At 46.7% G+C, this 27549-nt stretch overlaps 2 protein-coding genes and 1 long non-coding RNA gene across 5 annotated transcripts in view; 1 reads left to right on the top strand and 2 right to left on the bottom strand.

The window, feature by feature from the left end:
• GNS (glucosamine (N-acetyl)-6-sulfatase) overlaps positions 1-6473 on the top strand; it is a 52491-nt gene extending 46018 nt beyond the window's left edge. Inside the window, exons 13-15 of one of the 2 annotated variants that reach the window (XR_007129205.1) lie at positions 844-1004; positions 3845-3973; positions 5513-6473. Coding sequence is in view for 1 of the 2 variants with exons in the window: in XM_047739444.1 (XP_047595400.1) it covers positions 844-1004; positions 3845-3923 (240 nt within the window). In the remaining variant the exon portion in view is untranslated. Of the gene's footprint in view, positions 1-843; positions 1005-3844 lie in introns of both variants that reach the window. The other variant, XM_047739444.1, reaches the window with a different exon arrangement.
• Positions 6255-20276, bottom strand: LOC125106021 (uncharacterized). The gene is made up of 2 exons (XR_007129206.1): positions 19474-20276; positions 6255-6638 (listed from the first exon to the last, which is right to left on the bottom strand). It is a non-coding gene; the product is annotated as an uncharacterized LOC125106021 (long non-coding RNA).
• Positions 20277-21519: 1243 nt separating this feature from the next.
• Positions 21520-27549, bottom strand: part of LOC125106020 (ras association domain-containing protein 3) — a 75978-nt gene continuing 69948 nt past the window's right edge. For both annotated transcript variants that reach the window (XM_047739445.1, XM_047739446.1), the window contains exons 4-5: positions 27130-27239; positions 21520-24305 (exon numbers count right to left, since the gene is read on the bottom strand). In XM_047739445.1, the coding sequence (XP_047595401.1) occupies positions 24156-24305; positions 27130-27239 (260 nt within the window). In that variant the 3' untranslated portion in view covers positions 21520-24155. The remainder of the gene's footprint in view (positions 24306-27129; positions 27240-27549) is intronic.

Raw genomic sequence — 27549 nt, 5'->3', positions numbered from 1 at the left:
GGACCGAGACCTCCCGCCCTGCAGTCCTTCATGCTTTCACGCTGTTTATCAGAACGCGTCCATCTGGCATCCCACATCTTGCCCTGTGGAGCCGACACTCACTGTGTTTCTTGGAAATGGACTAGCTCACCTCTCGTCTGTGGGTCAGAAGCACTGTGGGCAGCAGGCAGAAGAGCATCGTTCAGAATCAGTCCTTGTTCCTCCTTCCCCGTAATGTTGGTCATTTTCCTGGCCTGTCCCTTGGAGAATAAAGTACAGAGTTGGGGGGAGGGGAGATAATAGTGATATTAGATCTGTCTAGTGTCAGAAATAATGGGATTGTGTCCTTTCCCAGTTGGTGTCGGACATCCAAAACTGCTTTTTAAAACACGAAACTATAGCATCTGTACAACACAGGCTAGAGTACTTTCATATTTATTCTCATCTGAGTCTTAACAACTCTAACACAAAAATAAACCTTCAAATGTCAAATCTCACTTCTGTAACAGTATTAGTACTGAGTCTACTTTCTGAGACCTTGCTGTTTGAGGGTCCTGCATTCTCTTCTCTGCTTTTATTATGAAAGATAGTAAATTTGTCCTCCTGTCTCTGCCGAAAAGCACAGGGTGTGCTGGAGGCCCGTTTCCAGCATGTGGGCCTTGAACCTGAAGTCCCTTAACCCGAGAACATGCTCTGTGGTCTTGCGTTTACCCTTGGGCTCTCTGAGGATGTGAAGACCAGATGGTGTTCTCCTGGGCACTGCATTGTCCACCTCGTCCCTTCCCATTTAGAAATCACGCACACAGGGAGTACTTCAACTATAACGCTTGCTCTTAACCTTCCCCCATCTTTTCATTCTTGTAGGTATTTGTAGAAGTGTATAACCTGACTGCAGATCCAGACCAAATCACGAACATTGCTAAAAGTATAGACCCAGAGCTTTTAGGAAAAATGAACTACCGGCTAATGATGTTACAGTCCTGTTCTGGACCAACCTGTCGCACTCCAGGAGTGTTTGACCCTGGGTAAGTTTCCACTGTCTTCACTGGCTTTGACAAGTTGTCTATAGCAATCATGCCATTCTTGAAGCCAGAGGCAGCCTGAGGGGTCCTTTTGGCTCTGAGCTGTTTCTCTCATTATTCTCCTTTGTAGTAGGAATACTGCATCTTCGTGCATTCACCTCCTGTGCTGAGAAAATAAGCTCTTTGAAACTTCTGCTCTCCAGTGCCAGTTGCTGCTTTAACTGGAGGCGTAGCCCTGCTCGCTGCCACATGGGACTCTCCTCCCTCCCCTTCCTCATGTGATTCTTGTCATGGTATCAACTTGATTGCACTGGTGACAGGTGTTTCTTTAAAGTAAGCCGACCAAGTGCTGCCCTGTTCCCTAGCACTTCCAAGAGGATAAGCCTTCATTTCACTTCTCAGAAACCCCAATTGGAGAAACTTAAATGCTTGCCAGTAAATTTAATATGCTAAATACACAAAATGAATTAGAAGGTATAGACTCTGAAACGTTGAAATGCGTGTAAGACCACGTAGTATATGGAGGGAGAAAAAATTTTTATCATCTACTAAGCCAGCCCTCATCCTCCCACTCATTACTCTGAAATAACTTCTCTCCAGTGACCCTGTGTCTTAGCACACCATGAATTTGAGCTGCCTACAGCAAGAAACTTGGCATTTTATGCTTGAAGACTATGAACTCTAAAGTTGAATTTTCACCAGAAAAGGATTATTTTGATTGATGTCCTGAGCTGATGGAAAATAGTAACTTAAGTAGTAACTCAATTATTTAGCTTTGTGTGAGCTGTCTTCAGTAATATATAAGCATATATTACTAAGTTGTATATTACAATATTACCATATACAACTTAGTAATATATGTGATGAGCAGAGAAACTGGATTATAGATGGTTTATTAAAGAAATGTAGGGGCACCTGGGTGGCTCTCTTCAGCACCCAACTCTTCATTTCAGCTTAGGTCATGATCTCAGGTTCATGGAATTGAGCCCTGCGTCAGGCTCTGAACTCAGCTAACAAGAATCTGCTTAAGATTCTCTCCCCTCCATTTCTCCCTGCTCCTGTTCTCTAAAAAGAATCTTTAAAAAACCCAAAAAACCCCACTTTTCCTAAATGCTGCATATAGAGTCAGAGAGAGACATGGAGGCCAGCAAACTAGGTAACAATATAAAAAGACAATATTTATCCTAATTTTATATCACTTAAGCCTTCTTTTATATGGATAACCCTGTTAATGCACTCATCAGTCAAGCATTCTAACTGCCCAGCTTGGAGCTTTTCTCCAGGTGAGTGAAATGCAGCCTCACTTAGGCCCATTCCTTGAGGTAGGAAATTCATTCTCTAAAGTACAACACAAGACTTCTGGTTGACACATGATGATTCCGTGGTTTCCAGCAGCTGCTTTGCTCAGAATGTTTTATCAAATAAAATGAGATGTCTAGAGCAGTCTCTGGATGACTCTTGGAACTTAAATCCATCCTCTAATTGAATCTCAAATGGAGGCTGAGCATCAGGCCTGAAGCATTAGGACTGAAGACAGAACGTCCAAGCAGCCGCGCTGAGCCCTCGGGTAAATTTGCCCAAGCGTCGCCATTAGAGCTGATAGAGCAAGACCTCCTGACTCCCAGGCAAGCATTGTTTGTTGAAACTATAATTTAATTGTCTTGCTATGAAGCTTATAACCGAGACTGTAGATGCCGGCTTTCCTCGTGTTAGCCTCAGCTATTTCACCCACCTGGTTGCTTTTAAATTCCTTAGCAGTAGCTTATCCTTTCCCACCACACACCTAGGCCTGTGGAATCCTCTGAAAATGGAGGTCAGCAGACTAGATCCTATAGGCCCAGTCCAGCCACCACCCTTTGAAAATAGCCACATTCATTCATTTACATACAGTAACTAAGTTGCGTCGTTGGGACAGAGAGTGTATGGCTCACCCTTGTTCTCAAATAATGCTGGTTAAGTTTATCCCAAAAAATTGCAGGTAAAAGTAAAATACAGTGTTATGTCTAGACTACACATGTAAATTGTCTTTCCAGCTAATCTAATTTTACCAGAGAAGGAAAAGAATAAAAGCTGAATGGCAGATATTTCACAGAAATTGAACTGCCTTACTATTTTAGTGGTAGCCATAGGTTAATGACCTACCTCAGTTCATGATGAGCCAGATGGAAACTACTTGTGTCTGAGATGCACACCTGTGCTCTTACCTGTCGTTCTGTCTGAACGGTGAATGGAAGGGCTTTGAAGCGGCTGCTAGGGTTCCAGCAAGGGCTAGACTGCCATTAGGCTGCTTTAAACCCTCAGGATGCCTCCAAACCGCCCCTAAAAAGAGGGGGGAAAAAAAAACCCACCTCAAATCTTGCTGCCTCCTAATGCCTCTCCAAGAATAACCTTGTTTTTCTCCTCTTTGCTTTTCACTACATTGTTCTATGCTTGCTTCCTTGTGCTGGAAATGCTCTTCATTATCCAGTGCTTCTGTTTTGTACTACAGACTTTGCTACTGGATTCCTTCCTTAGTGATTTAATGGTTCATTTAATCTTCCTTCCTGCCATCCTTCCCACTGAACATTTTTTTTTTTTTTAAGATTTTATTTGTCAGAGAGAGAGGGAGAGAGAGCGAGCACAGGCAGACAGAATGGCAGGCAGAGGCAGAGGGAGAAGCAGGCTCCCCGCCGAGCAAGGAGCCCAATGTGGGACTCGATCCCAGGACACTAGGATCATGACCTGAGCCGAAGGCAGCTGCTTAACCAACTGAGCCACCTAGGCGTCCCCCCACTGAACATTCTGACTGAAGTACTCAGTGGCCAACTCGGGTTAATGTGACATCCTTTTTCTCCCCTCCCCAGATACAGGTTTGATCCTCGTCTCATGTTCAACAATCATGGCAGTGTCAGGACTCGAAGGTTTTCAAAACCTCCTCTGTAGCAACCTCTGCACTGGGTCCCCGCACGCCTCTGTCTGAAGAAGTGATTGTAGTAGGTATCTGTAGCTAGTCCGCAAGACCGCGCCTGGAAGACTTTCTGGACTGGCTCTAGGTCCTGTCTGAAAAGGCAACCCAGTCAGCTGACCACCTTGTGCAATGTGTTAAACTGTGAACTCTGCCCCTCCGTCAGGGATGGCTGGCCCTGATCCCTCGTTCAGCTAATCACAAATGCTCCCTTTCCTGGGGTTCCAGTTCCTGATGATTCCCCGTGTGGTCAGTCTGAATCTGTAAGTCCACTCAGATAAACGGCGGTACTTTGGGGGCGGGGGTAATATTTTACAGCTCAACCACTTCACTCTCACAAATACCAACATCACACGCCTTGAATAACCATCAGAGCAAGAAGTACCACCGTTGTCAGATTAGTGGAAATACTTTGTTTATAATATCCACATCACAATGTGATAAGGTCACAAATTCCAAACCTGTCAACCAAGCACTGTTTTCTGTTGTTGGGTTTTTCTTGTTTTCGTTTCTTTTGCATTCTGGGCTGGTGCTACACTGAAAGAGAACAGTAAGTTTTCGGTAAAGGCTAATTCCAGGTAGTTCTAAAAGGTGACAGCCATCTCCTTCCAGGGGGCTGCTCACCACACGCTAACCACAAGAGGGAACGTCTCTTCTCTTGATTATTACCCCTCTGAGATCTGAACAACAAAGTGGCTTAGGGATCTCAGCAGAGAGAAAGAACTTCTAAGGGCTGGTGAAGGTTGCCCTTTGAAGGCCTCTGCGGCCAGGCTCACAGCTTGACGGGTGGAAGGGCTGCAGCTGGGACGGCGTAAGTGCCTGTGTGGCAGGAGCCTGGATTTGGTTTTGACACCGCATTTTGTGGACATTCTGTTCCTCCAGCACAGGTGACGAGGAGTTCCAGCCTGCTTCACCCTACTCTCTTCCCCTGTAGAGAAGTTCTGCCTGAGGGTTTGGAGTCTCGCGTAATTTGGGCCTCATTCACTGTTCCCCTGTCAAAGCCAGACCTTGAGGAGGTTTCCTACATTAGTAGGTTTCTGGGCTCCAAGACCAATCTGGTTTCTATTGGTTTCTTCACAAGAAAGCTAATCTGTGGTTGGAACAGCAGGGGGAGGAGGAAGAGAGCTGTGGTTTATAACCTGTTCAACTCAGGCAATAGGGATTTTAGCTTTATTTAAGGTCTTAGGTCGAGCTTTTAGCACTTTGTAAGACATGGCTGTAAGCAACATCTCTATCAGAACTCCAGATCTGGAGCCATGTTGGGTTAATAGCCTTTGGGTTGTTCCTTTACCTCATGCAATCCCAGTAACTGTGGTGGTATTTAGAGGTGAAACTGGCAAGTAAAATGAACACCTCTGCTGTGAATGTTTTAGGGGAAGATATTCTACATATTATGTGATTAAAAAGCAAACTACAATGTTACATATGGGTATCAGCTTTATTCTACACTTTGATTCTTAACATTAATCAGTCAACTTCTACCTTACTCAAAGTTGACCATAGTTATTCCCGAATAAAAAGAAACCAACTCTTACCAGGTCTTATATTGTGATGTCCTATTATTCAGTTTTCTGATGCTGGCTCCTGAGAGCAGGTGAAGTCATAAGAGTGACCCAAGACCGCTGCCCATAGGAACCTTGCCACACCGCTCTGAACACTCAGCGGACCGTGTTCGGGTGGTGGGGATGGGATGCCCGCTCTGTGTACCTCCTGTATTTGGTACATTTCCTACTAACTTGGGAATGGCCTATAATCTGACTTTTTCTTAGACTGGCTTCATTCTGGATCTGTACTAAAATCATCTCTCAAGTTCATAGCCTAGCAGACTACCAAATGCACTGAACTTTACAGAATGTATGTACAAGGAACACATTGCAAGAGGCTTGGCTTCTTTCTCTCGTAACTGTATGAATTTGGATTTTGATTATTTTCTCTTTTACGAAGGCCAGGTCTGGACTGGTTGGTGCCCTTCAGAGGAGAAAATTGTATAACCATTAGGAGTGACCCAAGGCCACAGGAATGAACAGAGATTTTTGCCTTATAAGATTTCCTATTAAAAGCTTCCCCTCAAATATCCAGTGGAGAACCCCTTTTGAGCATCTTTGAATTTGACCAACAGTACTGTTGTAAAATGTTTTAATTCACAATACTAAGGATTTGTACAAAATACTGACCATAGCCGTGGAAGTTATACCTTGATCTGTGAGAAATATTCTTAAATTTATTTTTGGTGTCTAAGGATTAGTGCTTTAACAAAGAAGATAGCCTGTTCCAGGGTCCTTATTAAGGTAAAGCAAAGGATATTTCCACCATTGATCCACCAATGAATTAGATGGAGTATTTGGGTTCTTTACTTTGACCACTTAGGTCCCATGACCTCTGTGAATTCCTGTGTTTGTGTCATCTGTTCCTAAAAGTTACTCTGCCCTGGCTTTGTGTCATCTCAGTCACCTGACTTAGAAAGTGCCCTTCAAAAGACCCTGTTCACTGCTGCACTTTTCAACAAATTAAAATTTATTTCTGTTCTAGTGGGAATGTGTCCTTTGTTTTAGTCCACAAGTAGACATTCTGACAAGATGCCGGTTAATCTTTTTGTCACTCACCTAAGACTGAAGAACAGACCTTTCCTCCTTGGATGCTGTAGTCTCTACCTGGAAAGCTCTCCTGTACATGCTCTCCTGCTGACCGATAGCCTTAAATGAGCACCATGGAGAAAAATGATAAATCTTTATGCATTTACCACTTTGCAGGAAAAGTCTTATCCTAGCAGACTTTAAATTAGGTACAAGTAAGCTTAACTTCCAAGGTGCTTTCCCTTGATGTCCATTCATGTGATGTAGTGCCCTAAACAAAGGACTTTAGATGGGGGCTGACAGACTTGTTCTTCAAGGGATGTCTCTATCACAATTACTTACCTCTGCTGTTGGAACACAGTACTTAGTATGAGTAGTTATGTTTGGTAAATTTTACTTACCAAACAGGCCAGGATTTGCCAATCCCTGACCTAAGAGGTTGCCTCATATCTTACAAATTATGAAAACCAAGTAGAAAAACAGGATGTTCGAGGACAACCATAAAGTTGCCAGATCACTGTCAATTTGAGGGGTGCCTGGGTGGCTCAGTGGGTTAAACCTCTGCCTTCAGCTCAGGGTCCTGGGATCAAGCCCCGCATCGGGTTCTCTGTTCAGCAGGGAGCCTGCTTCCCTCTCTCTTTGCCTGCCTCTCTGCCTACTTGTGATCTGTGTGTCAAATAAACAAAATCTTTAAAAATTAGGGGTGCCTGGGTGGCTCAGCTAGGTGGGTTAAAGCCTCTGCCTTCAGCTCAGGTCATGATCCCAGGGTCACGGGATCAAGCCCAGCATCAGGCTCTCTGCTCAGCAGGGAGCCTGCTTCCTCTTCTCTCTGTCTCTGCCTGCCTCTCTGCCTACTTGTGATCTCTGTCAAATATATCTTTTAATTAATTAACAAACTGAGGGGCACCTGGCTGGCTCACTGAGTAGAGCATGTGGCTCTTGATCTTGGGGTCATGAGTTCAAGCCCCACATTGGGTAGAGAGATTACTTAAAATCTTTTTTAAAAGTGTCTAAAAAGAAGTATATTTCTATATATTCCGCTAATGCTTGGGTAAATTCCAAAAAAGTAACTTGAGTGTATCACAAGGTGAATCTAACGAAAAAAAACATTTCTTTGTATAGACAAAGTAAGGCCAAGTATAGACTCTACCAGATCAATCTTTTAAGATATTTCATTTAAGTAATCTCTCCACCCAATGTGGGACTCAAACTCACAACCCCAAGATCCGGAGTTGGATGCTATCTACCCACTGAGGTAGCCCGGTGCCCCATCCATTTTTCTGCCTTATCCCACCTATTCCCACTGAGACTGTACACTGCCCTGTTGAACCACATCCCCTATAAAACTTGGTCTTTGTTTCATCTTTCTGTACTAGCAAGGGGCTTGAAAGGCTGGTCATGTGCTTACCCTGAAGTGTGTTGTGGGAAGAGCAGACAACCAGAGAACCCCAAGTCCCCAAGCTGGAAGCCCTGTGCTAAGACCTCCATGGATGGCTTAGGAATTCCCACAGAAGACAAGATTTAGATATGGGACATGGGAGCCTGCTCCTGGACTGTCACAGAGGAGATAGTAAACTATTCTAATACTGGGTTTTTCAGAGGAAACTTCCATGACCACCTTGTACCCAGGAGAACTGAGATCCATAAATACTCCCTTAACCTAGGGAGCCTGGGTGGCTCAAGTCAGTTAAGCATCTGACTTTGGATTTCAGCTCAGGTCACGGTCTCAGGGTCATGAGATCGAGCCCTGCATCAGGCTCCACACTACACAGGGAGTCTGCGTGAGATCCATTCCCTCTCTGTCTGCCCTTCCCCTCGCTCATGAATGCACACACACTCTCCCCCTCTAAAATAATCTTAAATATATTCTCTTAATCTGGTCTGACTGATGCTGACAGGATGGAGAGATTCAGAGAATACTTGTAATTAGTATTTATTGTGATAGAAGACCTCTACAGAATAGGTTTTTTTCCTTCAGCTGAATTTATCCAAGCTCACAAAGCCATCTTTCTGTTAAACTCTGTTGTCTCTGATCTAAGAAGGATTTTTCCCTCCTCCATTATCCATACACATGCCTACACTACCAGGCAGCGAGCTTAGTTAGGAAATGGAATTACTCCGTTTCTGACATCTAGGACAGTATATAGATTGAAAAAAAAAGTTCCAAACAAGAATACTCCTCTAGCAAAGTTACTCAGATTTGAAGGAGGAAGTTTCCCAGACAAGCAAAAGCTAAAAGATTTCATCACCACTAAACTGCCCTTACAAAAAAACGTCAAAGGGACTTTTTTAAGCCAAAAGGGTGCTAATTAGCCACAAGATACTTGAAAATATACCAGTAAAGGGATATATATACTAAAGGTCATGGATTAATTTCAAGGTAGTAGAAGATCAAAAGACAGAAGTATAATAAGGGCTACACAAGATAAAAGTTGTAAAATGTGACCTAACATTGGGGGGGGGTAATAATAAAAATGTGTTCAAACTTAAATTATCCATTTAGACTGGTAGAAACAGAAGTTATCTCTAAGCCTCATAGTAACCACCATACAAAAGCCAGTAGAAGATACAGAAAAGTCCCCAAACTACAAAAGAAGAAACCAAGAAACAGGAGCTATAAAACGCCAGAAAATAATTAACAAATGGCAGTGAAAATAATAAATTTAAAATGTCAAAATGGCAGTTAAGTACATACGTATCAATGCTTCAATGTAACAACCTGGGACACCTGGGTGGCTCACTCGGTTGAGCGTCCAACTCTTGATCTCAGGTCTTGATCACAGGGTCATGAGTTCAGCCCCATGCTGAACCCCCACATCCAGCGTGGAACCCACTTTCAAAAAAGGAAAAGACCTAAATTCTCCAATCACAAAAAACACAAGACCCAGGCACATGCTGCCGACAAGGGACTCACTTCAGCTCTAAGGATACACACAGCTGAAGTGGATAAAAAATTTCGATATTCCATGGAAAGGAGCCAAAAGAGATCAAGGCAGCAGCTATATATAGACAAAATGGACTTTAAAACAAAGGCTAACATGGGGCGCCTGGGTGGCTCAGTTGGTTAAGCAGCTGCCTTCGGCTCAGGTCATGATCCCAGTGTCCTGGGATAGAGTCCCACATCGGGCTCCTTGCTCATCAGGGAGCCTGCTTCTCCCTCTGCCTCTGCCTGCCATTCTGTCTGCCTGTGCTTGTTCTCTCTCCCTCTCTCTCTCTGACAAATAAATAAAATCTTAAAAAAAACAAAACAAAACAAAACAAAACAAAAAAAGGCTAACATATAAAGCAGGACAGGGGCACCTGGGTGGTTCAGTGGGTTAAAGCCTCTGCCTTCAGCTCAGGTCATGACCCCGGGGTCCTGGGATCAAGCCCCACATTGGGCTCTCTGCTCAGCAGGGAGCCTGCTTCCTCCTCTCTCTCTCTCTGCCTGCCTCTCTGCCTACTTGTGATCTCTCTCTGTCAAATAAATCTAAACAAAGAAAAAAAAAAGCAGGACATTACATAATGGTAAAGGGGTCAACCCAACAAGAGCGTATGTTTTGTTTTTTGTTTTTTTTAGATTTTATTTATTTTATTTGACAGAGATCACAAGTAGGCAGAGAGGCAGGCAGATAGAGGAGGAAGCAGGCTCCCTGCCGAGCAGAGAGCCCGATGCGGGGCTCGATCCCAGGACCCTGGGATCATGACCTGAGCCGAAGGCAGAGGCTTTAACCCACTGAGCCACCCAGGCGCCCCAAGAGGGTATGTTTCTAAACATTCCTGTAGCATCTATGCGCCCAACATAGGAGCATCTAAATACATAAAGCAAGTACTAACGGACTGCAAGAAAAGGGGGTGGGAGGGAGGACTTGTCCCTAGTACCTGGATTCACAGGGAAACTAGTTTCAGACTAAGAAGGGGGGGGTGTCCCTACCATGCAGTGGTTTCTTATCCCACTCCAGAGCATGGCTGTTGGAAAAGAAGCCAAAAACAGCTCCTCTCTCCAGATCTCATGTATTTCCAGAACAGCTGTGGTAACCGAGCAGCCAAGATACTGGGATCCGTGTGACTTCCGAAGCTAGATCACGGAAGACCTCATCGCTTCTCTTTTCTCTCTTGGATGACTCCGGAGGAAACCTGCTGCCATGTTACGAAGACACGCCAGCAGTCCTATGGTTGGGTCTGGGTGAGGATCTGAGCCTTCCTGCAAATGACCAGCCCCACCTTGCCAGCCAGCCAGGGGAGCAAGCCCTCTCAGAAGCAGATCCTCTAGCCCAGCCCGGTCAAGGCTTAGGGTGCTAACCAGGGCTGCCGCCCCCGAACCACCATCTCCCAAAGAGCCACCCAAGCCAGAACCATCCAGCTAAGCTGCTTTCCCATCTCCAAACCCACAGAAACCATGCAATAGAATCTGTGTTTAAGCTGATTTGGAAGTAATATGCAGCAATACAGGACTGATACGATGACAAAACTTGTTTACCAAGAAGGAAACAGGCAAGCTTTTTGCCAAAACTGAGTGGCAAAAAAATAAAATTTATTTGAAAAAATAAAATGAAATCAGAGAGGGAGACAAACCATAACTTTCTTTGTAGGTACCCAAGACAGGACAAAGCTGTCTAGTGGTAAGAGGCTCACCTTATCTCCAAGGTGGCAAAGAGTTTTACATGTATTATGTGCATGAAGAATATAAATAAACAGGCTCCCAGCTACAGTTCCAAAACCAAGTAAAAGCTTCTTTGGAATGGTTGCTTAGATGTTCTCAGCGCATGTTGGAAAACACTTTCACGGACTCTGGGCTGGCAGGCTCCAGTCGCAAATCCAGTCTTCTCTCCAGCACGTCTCTGTACCTCCCAGAAGCTGAGCAGGGGAGAGAGTGCTGCGTGGGGGGTGACCAGCTCTTTCAGCGGCTACAGCACGTGGACACTTGGTACTTGATTTGGGAAGCCAGGCCCCCCATTGTCCAAAACACGATCATCCCTACCACTCCTTTGCCTCGTCCCAGTGCTAGCCAAGTAGCTCAGAAACGCAGTGCAGTCTGTCCTGCTTAAGTCTGAGAAATGGCTCCTCTGTATACGTGGCTTCCCCAGTACCCCCATCTGCCAGCACCTCTCAGATCAGGCGAGCAGCAATGTCATCAGGCCTGAGATCAACATGACACCTGGGATTCTCTTCGCCAACGTTGTCATCTGTCAGGGGAGCCTTCGACCTACAGCTCTGCCTTTATGGTGGCTCCCATGGAAAATGAAGCCTGGTGTACCAAGTCTGGTCCTCAGCACCGCGCAGGTCATCTGGCCCTGTGTGGTGCCGCGGGAGGCCCTAGCGACTGCCGGGGTTCACGGTCAGCCTGTAGAGCAGCCCTGGCCTGTCTCAAAACCTGCCCAACCAGCTGATTCCAGATGGACTAAGAAATGCTGAGCACTGCAGATGGTAAGCCCGGTCCCCAGGGAGAGTCCTGTCCGAGGGGGCTGGGGGGGTGCTGCTCTCACACGCATGACCACACCGACTAGAAACAAGGGGGAAGTCCCCGGGCTGCGCCTATGGGTGGCCCTCTGGTCTGGGTCTCTCAGTGTCGCTCTTGCCTCACCGGAGCGGACAGCACAGGGATCCCCAGTCCCAGCAGCTCTGAGCACAGTGGTTGTGACTTGTCAGGAAGACAGGCCACACTACTCTGGCACCGTATTTACAGGCAGTGCGAGGGACGACACTGAATGCGGATTACTTGGGTCCTACCAATCACCCTTGGAATCTTGAGTGTTCTCAGATTTGCTTTAACTGTTGCCCTTCCTAAGCCAGAGTTTGAAGAACAAATAAAAAATGTTTTTGCTTGGGTGCCTGGGTGGCTCAGTGGGTTAAGCCACTGCCTTCGGCTCAGGTCATGATCTCAGGTTCCTGGGATCCAGTCCCGCATTGGGCTCTCTGCTCAGCAGGGAGCCTGCTTCCCTCTCTCTCTCTCTCTCTGCCTGCCTCTCTGCCTACTTGTGAACTCTGTCAAATAAATAAATAAAATCTTTTAAAAAAAAAATGTTTTTGCTTCAGAAAATGTCCCTTTTGGAAACTGCATCCTAGGTGATGCTTCTAGATGAATTTTAGTGTCAACAGGATAGGTGAGCATCTTAGCCCAGTGGTAAAGCAGCCAGTAATTAACTCCATGTTAGGAACAAGAACCTGGAAAACAGGGGTACCTGGGTGGCTCAGTGGGTTAAAGCCTCTGCTTTCGGCTCAGGTCATGATCTGTGTCCTGGTATCGAGCCCCACGTTGGGCTCTCTGCTCAGCAGGGGGCCTGCTTCCTCCCCCCCCTCTGCCTACTTGTGATCTCTGTCAAATAAATAAATAAAATCTTTTAAAAAGGGCACCTGGGTGGCTCAGTGGGTTGAAGCCTCTGCCTCTGGCTCAGGTCATGATCCCAAGGTCCTGGGATCGAGCCCCGTGTCAGGCTCTCTGCTCAACAAGGAGTCTGCTTCCCTTCCTCCCTCTCTGCCTGCCTCTTTGCCTGCTTGTGATCTCTGTCAAATAAATAAATAAAATCTTAAAAAAAAAAAAATTCTTAAAAAAAAAAAAAAAAGAACCTGGAAAACAATACCAGTAACCTTACACAATATAGGGCTTTATAGGAGACAAAAATACCTTCACATTCATCATGGTGTTTGGTCCTCACATCAGCCCTGGGAGGCAAGCGAACAGCCAAGGCTCTCTCTACTTTACAGGGGGAAAAATGGTTTGCTCCAGGGCGATGGCCACTGTTAGTTTGAACTCTGCCCTTGCCGAAGATGAACTCTTTATTTAGAGACTGTGTTTTAGCCCTCAAGTCCTTTTCTCATAACGGAGCAAAACCAGCAAGAGTGACACTGATAAGACATACTGCCAAAAGGACTCCAGAAACCAGTCCCCACTGTGTAAAGAACGTTCACGTAAGTTAGGGAATCTGCGAGGCAACCCCTACCGATCCTTAAGCTAGTGGCTCTACATCACCTCCAGAAGGAAGCTTCTCCAACCCTGTAAATGCTCATACCACTCTGTACTTTCCCAACATATACCAGTTCGTATTGCACGTGGACTGGTTTCCACAAAGTGAAGGGCCAGGAGGCTCTTTCCCACCAGAATCCACCCAATACCTACCATCTTCAGGGTGATTTATAGATACACACTGAATGAAAGAAATTAAAATCTTCGTGTTCTACTCAAGTCTCTTTTTCTCAAAGAACAGAACCAATATGAAGTGAAAAGTTAAACAGGTGGCTATAAGAATACAGGTATCGGGGCGCCTGGGTGGCTCAGTGGGTTTAAAGCCTCTGCCTTCAGCTCAGGTCATGATCCCAGGGGCCTGAGATTGAGCCCTGCATCGGGCTCCCTCCTCAGCGGTAAGGCTGCTTCTCCCACTCCCACTCCCCCTGCTTGTGTTCCCTCTCTGTCAAATAAATAAAATTAAAAAAAAAAAAAAGGGGGGCGCCTGGGTGGCTCAGTGGGTTAGGCCGCTGCCTTCGGCTCAGGTCATGATCCCAGGGTCCTGGGATCGAGCCCCGCATCGGGCTCTCTGCTCAGCGGGGAGCCTGCTTCCCTTCCTCTCTCTGCCTGCCTCTCTGCCTACTTGTGATCTCTGTCTGTCAAATAAAATAAATAAAATCTTTAAAAAAAAAAAAAAAGAATACAGACATCACAGAACCCAATGGTAAATCATACTGACTCACTTTTTCCTTTTTAGAATTTGTTTTATTTTTTAAGTAAGCTCTACACCCAACATGGGGCTTGAAGTCACAACCCCAAGATCAAGAGTCACATGTTCTAGAGCCAGGCAGGTGCCCCAGATTGACTCACTTTTTTAAATGTAATTAAAATTAATTCCAAGCTGTTGACTGGGAAAGGGAAAAAGGGAAGGAGGGAGGGAGGGAGGAGGAAAAAAGGGGGAAGAGAGGGAGAAAAAGGGATGGTGTTGAGAGTAGAGAGGGAGGGAACCTTAATCATAGTTCTCATTTTCATAAGCCTGAATTCTACTGTCCTTCCAGTAATATGAAGGTAAATTTAAGTGGTGTTAGAATACCATTGCTCGTACTCACGAAATGTACGTACAGATCACTGCTGGGAACCGAGATGCTGGAAGCAGTAGCAGCATCGGCACTAAGCATGCAACTCACCAACTAGGCAGAGTCAGGAATGTGCAGAGCTCACTTTTTTGGGGGAACACAGTAACAGCAGTTTCGGGCCTAAAATATGAACCTCCCGAGAGTATCTACAATCCTCAGCAACGTCAACCTCTCTTACTCCTGATATTCCTAACATGCACCTTCGCTTTCTTTCCCAGCAGCCCCGTCAGAGGATTACTGATTCTGCTCAGCTTCTCGAAGAACCAGCTTTTGGTGGCGTTGGTTTTGTTTCTGTTTTCTATTTCGCTTATTACCACTCTTCAGTACTTCCTTTCTCCTCCTTACCTTGGGAGAGCTTCCGCCCTAAGAACTAGAAGAAGAAAAACAGAGATTTGACGCCCTTCATCTTTCCTAACAGGAACTTCGTGCTATAAATTTCCCTTTTTCCATCCTTGGTCCCACTGTGGAAATGAGCACGTTAGCACAACCGGCGTGCAGACAAAGGACACAACACAGGGGAAGAGGGGACCGTGAGCATGTGACAGCTGACGTAGCAGGTAGGTTCTGAACTCACTCTCCCCCTCACGGAGGCCAGAGCCTCTCCCTCGCTCCCCTTGGCCCCGTTCTCCTGCTTTCTCTGCACGCTTTCTCCCCCACTGACACAAGGCCCTCGAGGTCTGGGAGTACCCACTGCTGACTATGACACTGTATGTGACTATGTCACAGTATGACACTGCTGACTTCCTGTGCTGATTTTTTTTTTAATTTTTTTTTTTAAAGATTTTATTTATTTATTTGACAGAGAGATCACAAGCAGGCAGAGAGGCAGGCAGAGAGAGGAGGAAGCAGGCTCCCTGCTGAGCAGAGAGCCCGATGCGGGGCTCGATCCCAGGACTCTGAGATCGTGACCTGAGCAAAGGCAGTGGCTTAACCCACTGAGCCACCCAGGCGCCCCTCCTGTGCTGATTTTAAAACCTTGAGAGAGTCTAACTGATCAACAGCCTGTATCAGTCGAAGATCCAAGCAGCTGTGGTCAGAGGCACAGGGTGCTACTTTATGTAAAACTTCTTTCCAGGGCCAAGGGCCAAAGGTCAGGGAGCCCCTCTGCAGACTTGCCATTACTTAGTTTAAAATGACCTTGTTTAAGCAGATACCTTGTGGTTTCACATATGGGTGGGATCTAAAAAAATAAATGAGCAAAAAAGCAGAAACCGATCCATAAATAGAGCAGATGGTTTCCAAAGGGGAAGAAGATGGGGGGTTGGGCAAAATGGGTGAAGGGGAGTAGGAGACATGGGTTTCCAATTGTGCAATGAATACATCCGGTGAGAACCGAGACAGCGTAGGAATATCGTTACTTGCATCCTAGTAGCATTCTGTGGTGACAGGGTAGCCTCGCTTGTGGTGAGCACAGCCGCTGTACAAAGATGTTGAATCACTATGTTGTGCACCTGAAACTACGGTAACACTGTGTCAACTACAGTAAAAAATGGTGCATTTTTAAAAGCATAAGAGGGATGCCTGTGTCCACAGATGTCTCCCTTCAGCCCCCGAAACCCTCTGGAGATATGCAGTTAATACTTGAACATGTATGGGGTGCTGGGTAAAATGGCAGATTCGCCAAACCCTGTCCTAGACCTACAGATTCAGCGTTGGGGTGGGATGCGGAAAAATCTGCCTTTTTAAAATTGCCACCTCTGGGGATCGGAGAAAGGGAGCCCTCCTGCAGTCGTTGGGAATGCAAGCAGGTGCAGCCACTCTGGAAAACAGTGCGGAGGTTCCTCAAAAAGCTGAAAGAAGAGCTACCCTAGGACCCAGCAGTTGCGCTACTGAAGATTTACCCCAAAGACACAAATGTAGTGATCCAGAGGGGCATGCGCTCCCCAATGTTTATAGCAGCAAAGTCCACAGTAGCCAACTGCAGAAAGAGCCCAGATTTCCATTGAAGATGAATGGATAAAGAGGATGTGGTTTAAATATACAATGAAATACTACTCAGCCATCAAAAAAAAAAAAAAACTTGCCATTTGCCATGATGTGGATGAACTAGAAGGTATTATGCTAAGTGAAATCAGTCAATCAGAGACAACTATAAGATCTCACTCGTATGTGGAATTTAAGAAACAAAACAGAGAATCATGGGGGAAGGGAGGGAAAAAATAAAATGAAATCAGAGAGGGAGACAAACCATAAGAGACTCTTAACTATAGGAAACAAACTGAGGGTTGCTGGAGGGGAAGCAGGTGGGGGGATGGGGATTGAGGAGAGCATGTGATATAATGACACTGGGTATTAGACTGATGAATCACTGACCTCTACCTCTGAAACTAATAATATAGTATATGCTAATTAATTGAATTTAAACTAAAAAACAAAAATTTAAAAAATAAAATTAGGGCACTGGGCACCTGGGTGGCTCAGGTGGTTGAGTGCCTTTGGCTTGGGTTGTGATCCTGGAGTCCTGGGATCAAGTGCCACATCGGGCTCCCTGCTCAGTGGGGAGTCTGCTTCTCCCACTATCCTTTCTCCTCATGCTCTCTTTCTCTCTCTCTCTCCAATAAATAAATAAAATCTTTAAAAAAAAAAAAAAAAGGGCACCTGGGCAGCTCAGTTAGTTAAGCGTCAGCTCAGGTGGTGAACTCAGGGTCCTGGGATCCAGGCCTGCTTTCCCCTCTCCCACTCCCCCTGCTTGTGTTCCCTCTCTTGCGGTGTCTCTCTCTGTCAAATAAATAAAAATCTTTTAAAACATAGTAATAGGGCGCCTCGGTGGCTCAGTGGGTTAAAGCCTCTGCCTTCGGCTCAGGTCATGATCCCAGGGTCCTGGGATCGAGGCCCGCATCGGGCTCTCTGCTCAGTGGGGAGCCTGCTTCCTCCTCTCTCTCTGACTGCCTCTCTGCCTACTTGTGATCTCTCTGTCAAATAAATAAATAAAATCTTAAAAAAAAATTTTTTTAAAAATAAAACATAGTAATAAAATAGGGGCACCTGGGTGGCTCAGTGGATTAAGCCTCTGCCTTCAGCTCAGGTCATATCTCAGGGTCCTGGGATGGAGCCCTGAATTCAGGCTCCCTGCTCAGGCGGGGACCCTGCTTCCCGCCCCCGCCCCCCCGCCTGCTTGTGATCTCTGTCAAATAAATAAATAAAATCTTGTAAAAAATAAAAATAATAAAAAAATAAAATGAGCACCTCCGATAGGTCTGGTGCAGTCCATGAATCGCATGGGAACATCATTTTGCCTTGAAAGTTCTTCCAACAGATTCTAAACTGCCCCCTCCCAAGCACCAGCTTCCTAACAAGTAAACTTTCTGTGAGACCCACTGTGCCTCTACTCCCTTTCCTTAGGTACAAAAGAACAGAACTGTATAAAGCAAGCTGGGGCGTTGGACACAGGGTGACAAAGGGAACAGAAACTTTGTTCCTGGCCTCACCCACACCCCTACACCCTCACCGGTTGTCTTCCTTGAGACGCATTCCCCTCCCCAACGCATGTAAACTGCCAATTAGAAAGTTTATCCAGAAGAAAGTCAATGGAACTTGGACTTTCCTGAAGTCCCCAGTTACCATGGCTGCCCGTGTATTCTCTGACAAGGGTCTTTTCTTGATAAGGCATTAGATGTATGCCTGACTACCTAAAAGTCACTGAGTTCAACATGCTCCTTGAGAGATTACACATGCAAGGAAAAATCATTTGAAACTGAAAAGAATCTGAAGACCCCATTTATAGCTCAGTATAAAACACTGGAGTTTAAGGGCACCTGGGTGGCTCAGTGGGTTAAAGCCTCTGCCTTCAGCTCAGGTCATGATCTCAGGGTCGTGGGATCGAGCCCCGCGTCGGGCTCTCTGCTCAGCGGGGAGCCTGCTTCCTCCTCTCTCTGCCTGCCTCTCTGCCTACTTGTGATCTCTGTCTCTCAAATAAATAAAATCTTAATCAAAAAAAAAAAAAAAACACTGGAGTTTAAGCTGTTGCTTTCCTACCAGCAATAGTTAACAATTCAAGGATTCTAGTGTGCTGCTCCAGAATTCCTGTAATTTAAACAAATCCTATCACACTTGACGATCTGAAAGCCCTCGGGGGTGCCTGGGTGGCTCAGTCGGTTAAGCTTCCAATCCTTGATTTCAGCTCAGGTCACGGTCCCAGGCCCGTGTAAGACTGAGCCTTGCATCACACCCCTGGTCACGCTCTGCACTCAGGGGGAGTCTGCTTAAGATTCTCTCTCTGTCCCTCTATCCCCCAGCCCCGCCCTCTCTGAGCCCTGCCCTCTCGGAGAGCCCTCACGAGCAAAGCCCCCCCGGCACCCCACTTCAGAGAAAGGAACTGAGCAGGATCTCTTTAATCCCTCTTGCCAACAAAGGGTGGCAAAAACAAGGGGAGGCTGCCAGCACCCCCGATCTGTGCCACTAAAGACCCAGCTGCCTTAAAGGTGAGGCTCATTTAGAAAGGCTGAAAGTAACTATTCCACTTAAAGTAACTCCCTTCCAAAAACAAAGCCAAAACCCCAGTTTCCTTGGAAGGATACCAAGAGCCCTGGGTGTTCTGCTGTTCGTGTGTAAACATGGAAGAATGTCAGTTATTCCCACTTCCAAGAGGGGACCGAGAGGGGCCTCTGGCGGCTGAGCTGCTGCCAAGTCCCGCCTGAGCCAAACGTGCGTCACAGCGGTCTCTGGAAACTGTTATTTAAGATCAAAAGGGTCTGTCCTCTTCCCTGCCGTTCTCACCTTGCAGGATTAGAGGGAAAGTTCTGCCAGAAAAACAAAGTGAAACCAAAAAGGGCCAACCAAAAAACCCAAAACACGACCCTGGAGATGACATCGCCCTGGAAAGTTCTTTACTGCTGCCCACTCCCGTGCCCCCCGCTTCCCTCCCGGAGTTCCTGTACAAAAATGCTCTTCTGCACACCTGGTTAACTGTGCGGTTGTACGCACCACACAAGGGAGCGCTTTCAAGACTCCATACTTGGTTTCCCGTGTTCCTCTGCAGAGGCCCATCCTTGGTGGGGGAGGAAAGCTCTAGCCTTTGCGAACGGGAACTCTGCATTCCCCGAGGCGGCTCTTCGGGTGGTGCCGGGAGCGATGGTACCAACCGCTGCGGGAACACTGGCCTGGCTAGCTGCCCCGGGAGCCTCCCGCACAACAGAACCTGCGGAATGAAAACACCGGGGGGCAGTTAGTGCTAACCCACCACCACCTCAGTGGTATGCTGAATGAACACCACACAAGGATGACAGAGCACTCAGACATCGAGGCTGCCCTTCCACGCCCCACACACCCCCGCCGCACCGAGGCTGACTTTCTGACAAACCGCTCAGTGCGGGTAACATCCCGGACTTCCCGCTGGCAGGAGCATCGGAAAACTGGACGGAGCTTCCGGGGGAGCGAAGTGGCCGGGCTGCTCGGGGCCAGGACCCAGCTCGGCCGCTCTCTTAGCGTGGCGGTGGGCAAGCTGCTGGAACTCAGTGCGCCGCCTCATCTGTGAGATGGGGATGTTGACAATACCTACCTCACAGGGGAGAAAAGGCGTTAATACGTACTAAGGTTTGGAGAATACGGCCTGGCACACTGTGAACACTTCGTGTGAATTTGCCAGTACAGAGACATCCCCCCCGCCTTTTTTTTTTTTAAGATTTTATTTATTTGAGAGAAAGAAAGATTTTATTTATTTGAGAGAGAGCACACAAGCAGCGGGAAAGGCAGAAGAAGAGGGAGAAGCAGACTCCCTGCTGAGCAGGGAGCCCCACACAGGACTTAATCCCAGGACCCTGACATCATGACTTGAACCCAAGGCAGATGCTTAACCTACTGAAGCACCCAGGTGCCCCTCCCCATTCTTTCAAACACAAAATGCAAGATACCATTCTTGAGGATTCTGCAAAATAAGAAAATCTAAACAGGTTATCGTTTGGTGATAAATTCTGACAAAAAGCTTAGGGCAGGAAGCTAACTCCCTTTAAGGGATAAAAATTCAAACAAACAAAAAACCTCCCCGTGCACCTTGGGTAGTAACCCAGGCTGAACTAACAAATGAGATTCCTTTGGATATTTCATCAGAGAGATCTATACAAAGCCATCATTTTCTATCATATTTTTTTTCAAGATTTTATTTATTTGACAGAGAGAGATCACAAGTAGGCAGAGAGGCGGGCAGAGAGAGAGGAGGAAGCAGGCTCCCTGCTGAGCAGAGAACCCGATGCGGGGCTCGATCCCAGAACCCTGAGATCATGACCTGAGCTGAAGGCAGAAGCCTAACCACGAGCCACCCAGGTGCCCCTCTATCATAATATTTTCACTTCTCAAACAGCTATGGTATTTTTCTGGAAACGTTTCCCCTCACCAACAGGTGCAGCCCTGGTCTGATTTCACCACCACCTCTAGGGGGCAGTGTAGCAGTAAAAATGCTTGCCTAGAGCAGGCACAGGAGAGGAACACACAGAGCCTTTACCCACTCACAGATACCGACCCCCCCAAATACTCCCCCATCCCACCATCCTGTGTGGGACAGTCATGCTGACCAAAAGATACACTTTAAACGTTGAAAGTGGTCTGTTTCAAGGACAAGAGAACTAAAGGCAGGTAGGGAAGGTGGAGGGAGAGGGTTTCTAAGGAACTAATGAGACCCTCCTGTTTTTGGAAGGGGTCACAGGGCATCCACTTTATATTCTTTGTTCACATGCTTTATACACTTTTGAACGTATGTATATTCCACAATCAGAACAACTGTTTTAGGAATGTGTTGTACGGGTAGACACTCAGCGAGGGTTTCCTTCCCCAGAGAGTAAGACAAAGGAAAAGCAACACTTGAGAGAACAAATGCCTCCCACTCAAACCTACTAAGTCCCTGCGTTCCCGCACATGTCCTCATGGGTCCACAAAAGCAGCTCGTCCCACTCCTGCGACCTCCTTTTACCGGGCATATTATTATCGCAAATAAAAACACATGGACACCAGCTAACAACTTCGACTTTTAATAATGGAAACAATTTGCCATTCCAGAAACAACTGCAGGGAAGAAAAATCTTCCCTATTAAAATAAACTCATCAAAATTATAAATATTATAACTTTTTTACTTCTGTGATTTAAAATGCTCCCCTGCAATACTACCCCCTTCATTTTTAACAACATTCTGGTACCATCACATGTTGGAAGAGAAAACAGTATTACAGCAAAGCTTAGTTTAAATTAACATAAGAATTTGTACAGTGATTTTTAAAAATCTCTGGCCCTAGTGGCCTTTTCTTCTTTTATGCATGAAAAATGCTGCTGCAGGAACCAGTGTTTGGGAGAAAACGTCAGTGTTCCAAGAACTATGTACTGACAATTTCAATACAGCAAGTTTTCCAAATTGCAACTTGTAGTGCACACGACAACAAGCGAGGTTCTGGATACTAGAGAGGAGGATGCCTGTTTTAGACAATCTACTTCAAGTAAAAAGAAAAAAGAAAGAAAAAAAATTCACAGATAACCATCAGCTACTACTTTAGGTTCTAACAGTGTCTTAATCTGAAAAACCAATGCTTCACAAAATATAAGCTTACTGGGTGGGCAATTCAAAGACCAGGTGGTTGATAACAGTATACTCACACCCAAGCCACAGTCTGAACAGTAAAACCAGTATAAAAAATCATGAAGGCATTCCCTGAACAGTAAAGGTAAAGTGTTGGATGACAATGTCACTAAAACCTCATCGATGCACTAAAAAGAAGTCACATGCAAAATTAAACAAGATGTGCCCCATACATATTTTATAGCTAGTTCTACTCCCCCTCCCCCCCAACTCTCCTTAAAAAGCTTAGGAAGATAGGATTGTCTCAGTAACGTGTGTGCACAGCAGACCACCGCGGACACCTGCCTGCAACAAGACGGGGACACCTGCCTGCAACAAGACGGTGCTCTCTGCAAAGTCGGAAGTGCCACCAAGAAGGGAACAGAAATGCAATTTTTTAAAAGGCACAGTTCACTTAAGAGGCAAAGAAATGAAGCACCTTGGAATTTCAAAAAGAATCCATTAGGTGTCACCAAAGTGTTGACAATTCCTTGGGAATTTATAAACAAAATGTATCTAGACTAAAAAACAAAAACAAAACAAAAAACAAAAACAGATTATAAGGCCCCTTTAGAACACAGCACAGCTTTCTTGTTGTTTTCAGATTGCTGCAAAAAACGAGATTTAACCTGCTTTAAGGAAGGCTTCTATTGTGCACGCCTTTCTTTGGTTGGTAGAACACGCACTTTCGTTAGAGCATTTCCAGAAAGAACCCCTCTTGTGTGGTCAGCTGGTGTGTGGCAGAGCAGCAGCGAGGGAGTCCTCCCTTTCTGGCCACCCTCCTCCTCAGTCAAGTACTCCTTTTGGAAGGAGGATCTGATGGCACTGAGTGTATAATCCACATCCCTAATCTACCTTAGGGAAGAACAGACTGCAATTTGTAAGAGAAGGAGGGGAGAAGAGGGAAAAGTAGAGGAGGAAGAGGGGGAAGGGGAGGAAAAAGGGAAACTAGGGAAAGGGGAGTGATTGTCACAAAAGTATGCAGTGAGCTCTCTACTTGACAAATCTCACAGCTAACCGGAAAACAGCCACCCCCTATCCAAACTCCCTTTCCATTCAGAAAACAGCTGGGGTGGGAGACCGGGACCATGAGGTAACAAGAGCTAGCCCTCGGTCATGGCCCCACCACCCGCAGAAGCGCCCCACCCCCAGAAGAGAGCACCAGGACCGGTCCCCAGAGAGGGCGACCCACCACAGGACCCCCTCTCTGTGGGCCTGCGAGGTCCACCTGGCTGGACGCTCATTCTCTGGGCAGCTGCACACTTCCCAGCTCCTCTCTCTGCTCTAGCTCCTACTTGCTTTGGCTCTGTTCCCACGTCTTACTCACCAGCACATCAAGCACTACCACGATGGGTTTAACATCTCAAAACCCAAGGCTTTCCCGTCTGTAACCAAACACACCTTTCTCCCTGACCACCCACCCCTCACCCAAACCACGTTCCCGCAGAGCTCCCCACTTCCTCTGGCGCCTTCTTCCATACTTGCTCTTCACCTTCTCAGTCCAACTCCTAACCAAACCCTTCAATGCCTCTGAGTTCCCGGCTTCTGGGGCCTCTGAATTCCCACGGATCGCTTCCTCTGACATTTAAAGACAGAAAACAGAAAACGGACAGGTAGTTTCAATACAGGGCAGTCTTCAGAGAGATTCCTTATTAAGCTTTAAAAAAAATCATCTGCACGTCCTTCAGCTCAACTTCACCATCACATAATCAACTAAAACAAAGTACGGAAGAAAGATAAACCAAACAAAACCCAGAGTCATGCTTCCAAGCCGTCTAGATGGCCCCAGAGGAGACCACAGATTCACAGCTTGCCGAGAGGTGAGCCCGCAGGGCCGTTGGACGGGCGGCAGCAGCCCAGCCGGGCGAGGCCGGAAGGCAGCGGGGACTAGAGCCCGGGGTCTGAGGGGGCAGGCCCCGGCGTCACAGGGCCGTCACAGGGCGCGAGGAAGCCCCCCCCACCCCCCGCGAGAGAGACCCCGGCTGGGGCTGCGCACGCAGGTCCCGCGCCTCTCGGCCGCGGGAGGCAGGGGAGGGCGCGCCTAGCCGGGCGTCCGCACCTCGCTGAGGGCTGCCTCCAGCTGCTGGCGATAGGCCGCGTAGCGCCGCTTCAGGCTCTGCAGCTGCTCGTCCTCCTCCCTGTCCAAGATGCGCAAGAAATTCTGTAGCTCTGGAAGGCTGAAGGCTTCCCACTGTGCAAGGACACAAGAAGGAGAAACTCAGGTGCTGAAGTCAGATGGTGGGCCGGCACAGGTGGGTTTGGTGGGGGGAGGCGCTCCCCAGCTTCCCTCCCCCAGCACCCGGGCCCTCCGAGGACACCCGGGCCCACTCGCACCTCTGTCTGCCTCCACAGCTCTCCACAGCGGATCTCACTGGGGCCAAAGCACTCAGGGCCCCAAGCGCACCAGACATTTTCACTGCTGACCTGGCCCCCCTCTATCTGACCCCAGCAGCATCAGAAACCACTCTCCTCAGCCTCTCCCTGCAGTCACCACCATCACCTCCACATTCTTCCACTTCCCACAATCTTACCAGCTGCTACACAGCTCTCCAACTGGCCTGCTCTTCTCTACTACCTCTGCTGCCCCCCTCTGCATTCACCATCCTCTTCTCCAGCCCAGGGACAAACTCACCCATAACCTCCTTACACCACTCTTCTGTTCCCCCATCTGTTCCCTCAGGAGCCAGGCTGAATATGAATACTCTTCATAAAATGCAAATCTAGGTATGTCCCTCCCCTGCTAGAATCCTTCGGTGGCTTCCCCTGGTCATTCCTGCTAAATCTGAAAAACCCTGACACCTCTAGCTCCCCTCTCTCTCTCACACTGCCCCACTCATTACATCACCCTCAGTAGCTTCACTCACTTTCTCCACTCTGCCGGGCAAACTCCTACTCAACCTTCAAGTCTCAGCTTAAATGCCACTTCCTCAAAGAAGTCTTCCATGATTTCCTTCCTCTGTTCCTTCTGACCCAGAACAACACCTATGAGAAGCTCTCACTGAGCAATGGTAGCCCTGATCACAAAAGATTTAAAAATTATGGGGATCATTTGCTAAGCATCTCCCTCACCTACTCTTTACTACACTGCAGCTGTTGTGCTTCTCACTATCTGGGCTTTGCTGCTTGCCCTGGAGACTCTGAGTTGCTTCCCCAACAGCACCCGGCACCTAGCAGGCACTTTAAGAAAAAATTTTTAATTCATCAGTAAAGGTCAAGAAAGATACTTGGCATCACCAGGAAGGGGTTTTTTAAATTTGTTTTCCAAACAAAACATCTTCCAAAAGGGGGCCGTGGGTCCTAGGCGGAGAATCATGGCCTTAAGCAGAACAATTTTTCCCCTAAAGGTTTATTTATTTATTAATTAGAGAAAGAGAACACGTGAGCACGTGCACACAAGCAGGGGACGGGGCAGAGGGAGAGAATCCCAAGCAGACTCTCACTGAGTGCAGAGCACTGAGGCCATCCAACGCTCCCAGGCTCAATCTCACTACCAGGAAACCATGACGGGAGCCAAAATCGAGAGTCGGAAGCTCAAGGGACTAAGTCACCCAGGGGCCCCAGGAACAATATCTGACAGGGAACTTCCAGGTGTGGGGAGGGAAAGGACCAGAGATAACCTAATACAAGTAGAACAGATGGAACAAATGGAATAAAACCACCAAGTAGGCATAATGGTAGAAGGCTTTCTGGAGAATTCTCACCTGGTTATTAAAGAAAATAAGAAACATGGAGTAGGAGAACAAACTTTCTACAATAGAATATTCTGTTAAGACAGAATTATCTTCCTAAAACTCCCCAGATCAAGCTCCAACTTACATAATTTACAAGGCATGTTTACGTGTATTTTTAATTTGTAACTCAAAACCACCTTTAAAAAAGTCTTTAGCCCCACTTCACAGATTTCAAAACTGAGGGCTGAAAGACTGGAAGATTCACCTAAGGTCATGCTCCTAAACTCACAAGAGGACCGGTAGGAAGTAGAGTCCTGGCTTCCTAACTTTTTTTTTTTTTTTTTTTTAAGATTTTATTTATTTATTTGACAGACGGAGATCACAAGCAGGCAGAGAAACAGGCAGAGAGAGAGGAGGAAGCAGGCTCCCCGCTGAGCAGAGAGCCTGATTCAGGGCTTGATCCCAGGACCCTGGGATCATGACCTGAGCTGAAGGTAGAGGCTTTAACCCACTGAGCCACCCAGGCACCCCCTGGCTTCCTAACTTTTAACCTGGAAACTATTCTCACTGCATCACACAATGTTCTAAGTGGACAATTCATGCCATTTCTTGTTCAGGCAGAAGACGGAGACCCATGGCTTGCCCCAAGACCCAGGAATTTACTCAAGTGTCCTTTTAAAGTTGGCGGCTGGACCATATACAGTGCTTTTTTCAACTGAACTGGCCTAAATTCAATCCTCCCTGGAGACAAAATGGCAAATGATGCATATACAAACATAATTTCTAAATCACTGTGGCAAGAAGAAAAAAAAGATTCTAGAAAGTTTTATGTCTCTCATGGTAGAGAAACTCCTGCATTTCCTTCTTCTTTTTTTTTTTTTTTTAATTCCATTTCCTTTTATTTCTCTTTAAACAAATGAGCCTGGAGATGTTTGTAGCAAACATATGGAGAGTATCAACTTTCACAGTTTAGCTGCATTAGGGTAATTTGGAGGTAGAAGAAGTGAAATGGGATCTTCAGGTGGGAAAAAGATTTCTTATTTGCTCTTTTCCCACCTCTGAAAATTATAAACCAAGAGAATAGATACTGTTTAAAAAAAAATTCTATTGTAGGCTCACCTTGGGTTCATCTCTGACAATTCAAAAACACACAGAAAGCTGTCTTCCAGACTCCTCTCCCCCTCCCAAGAAACACAGGCAGCTAGACAGATGCCCACCTGCGTGCATTCTCTCTCCTCCTGCCCAACCCTCCCCACCCCCGAGGAAATAGAGTCACTAGACTCAAGCAGTAAACCAGGGCCAGCTGCTCTCTACAGTGTAAAGCAAGAATGAACAATCACTTACCTCTCCAATTTCATGTTCACGAAGAACAAAACTCAGCGTGTCTGTTCTGGGCCCAGCCACCAAACGCAGGTAGAGCGGATGCTCCCGATCCGAAAGCTTACAGGCATAGACTGCGTAAGCAAACAGGCAGCCTGTTACACAGGATCTCGTCTTTCCCCCCGACCATCCTCCTGGCGTTCCAGCCCCTCCTCCGGATCAAGGCAACGCAGCAGCCCGTGACCCAGCCACCCAGTCACTATCCTCCCTCTCCTATCGCTGTGAACAGCCGGCGGTGGAATGAAATCTACGCTAGTTCCGTTCTAGCTGCACAATACGCACTGTGCCTCAATTACAAAGGAAATAATCCTCAAGAATGAACTTTAATGGGTATGAGTTAGTCCAAGGATGGGCCTGTAATTCATTCTGCTCCCCCTTTTAGAA

Source organism: Lutra lutra, chromosome 8 (assembly GCF_902655055.1).
Source record: "Lutra lutra chromosome 8, mLutLut1.2, whole genome shotgun sequence".
NCBI lineage: Eukaryota > Metazoa > Chordata > Mammalia > Carnivora > Mustelidae > Lutra > Lutra lutra.
The sequence above is the reverse complement of the archived record's forward strand: the minus strand, read 5'-3'. Positions and strand labels throughout refer to the sequence as shown.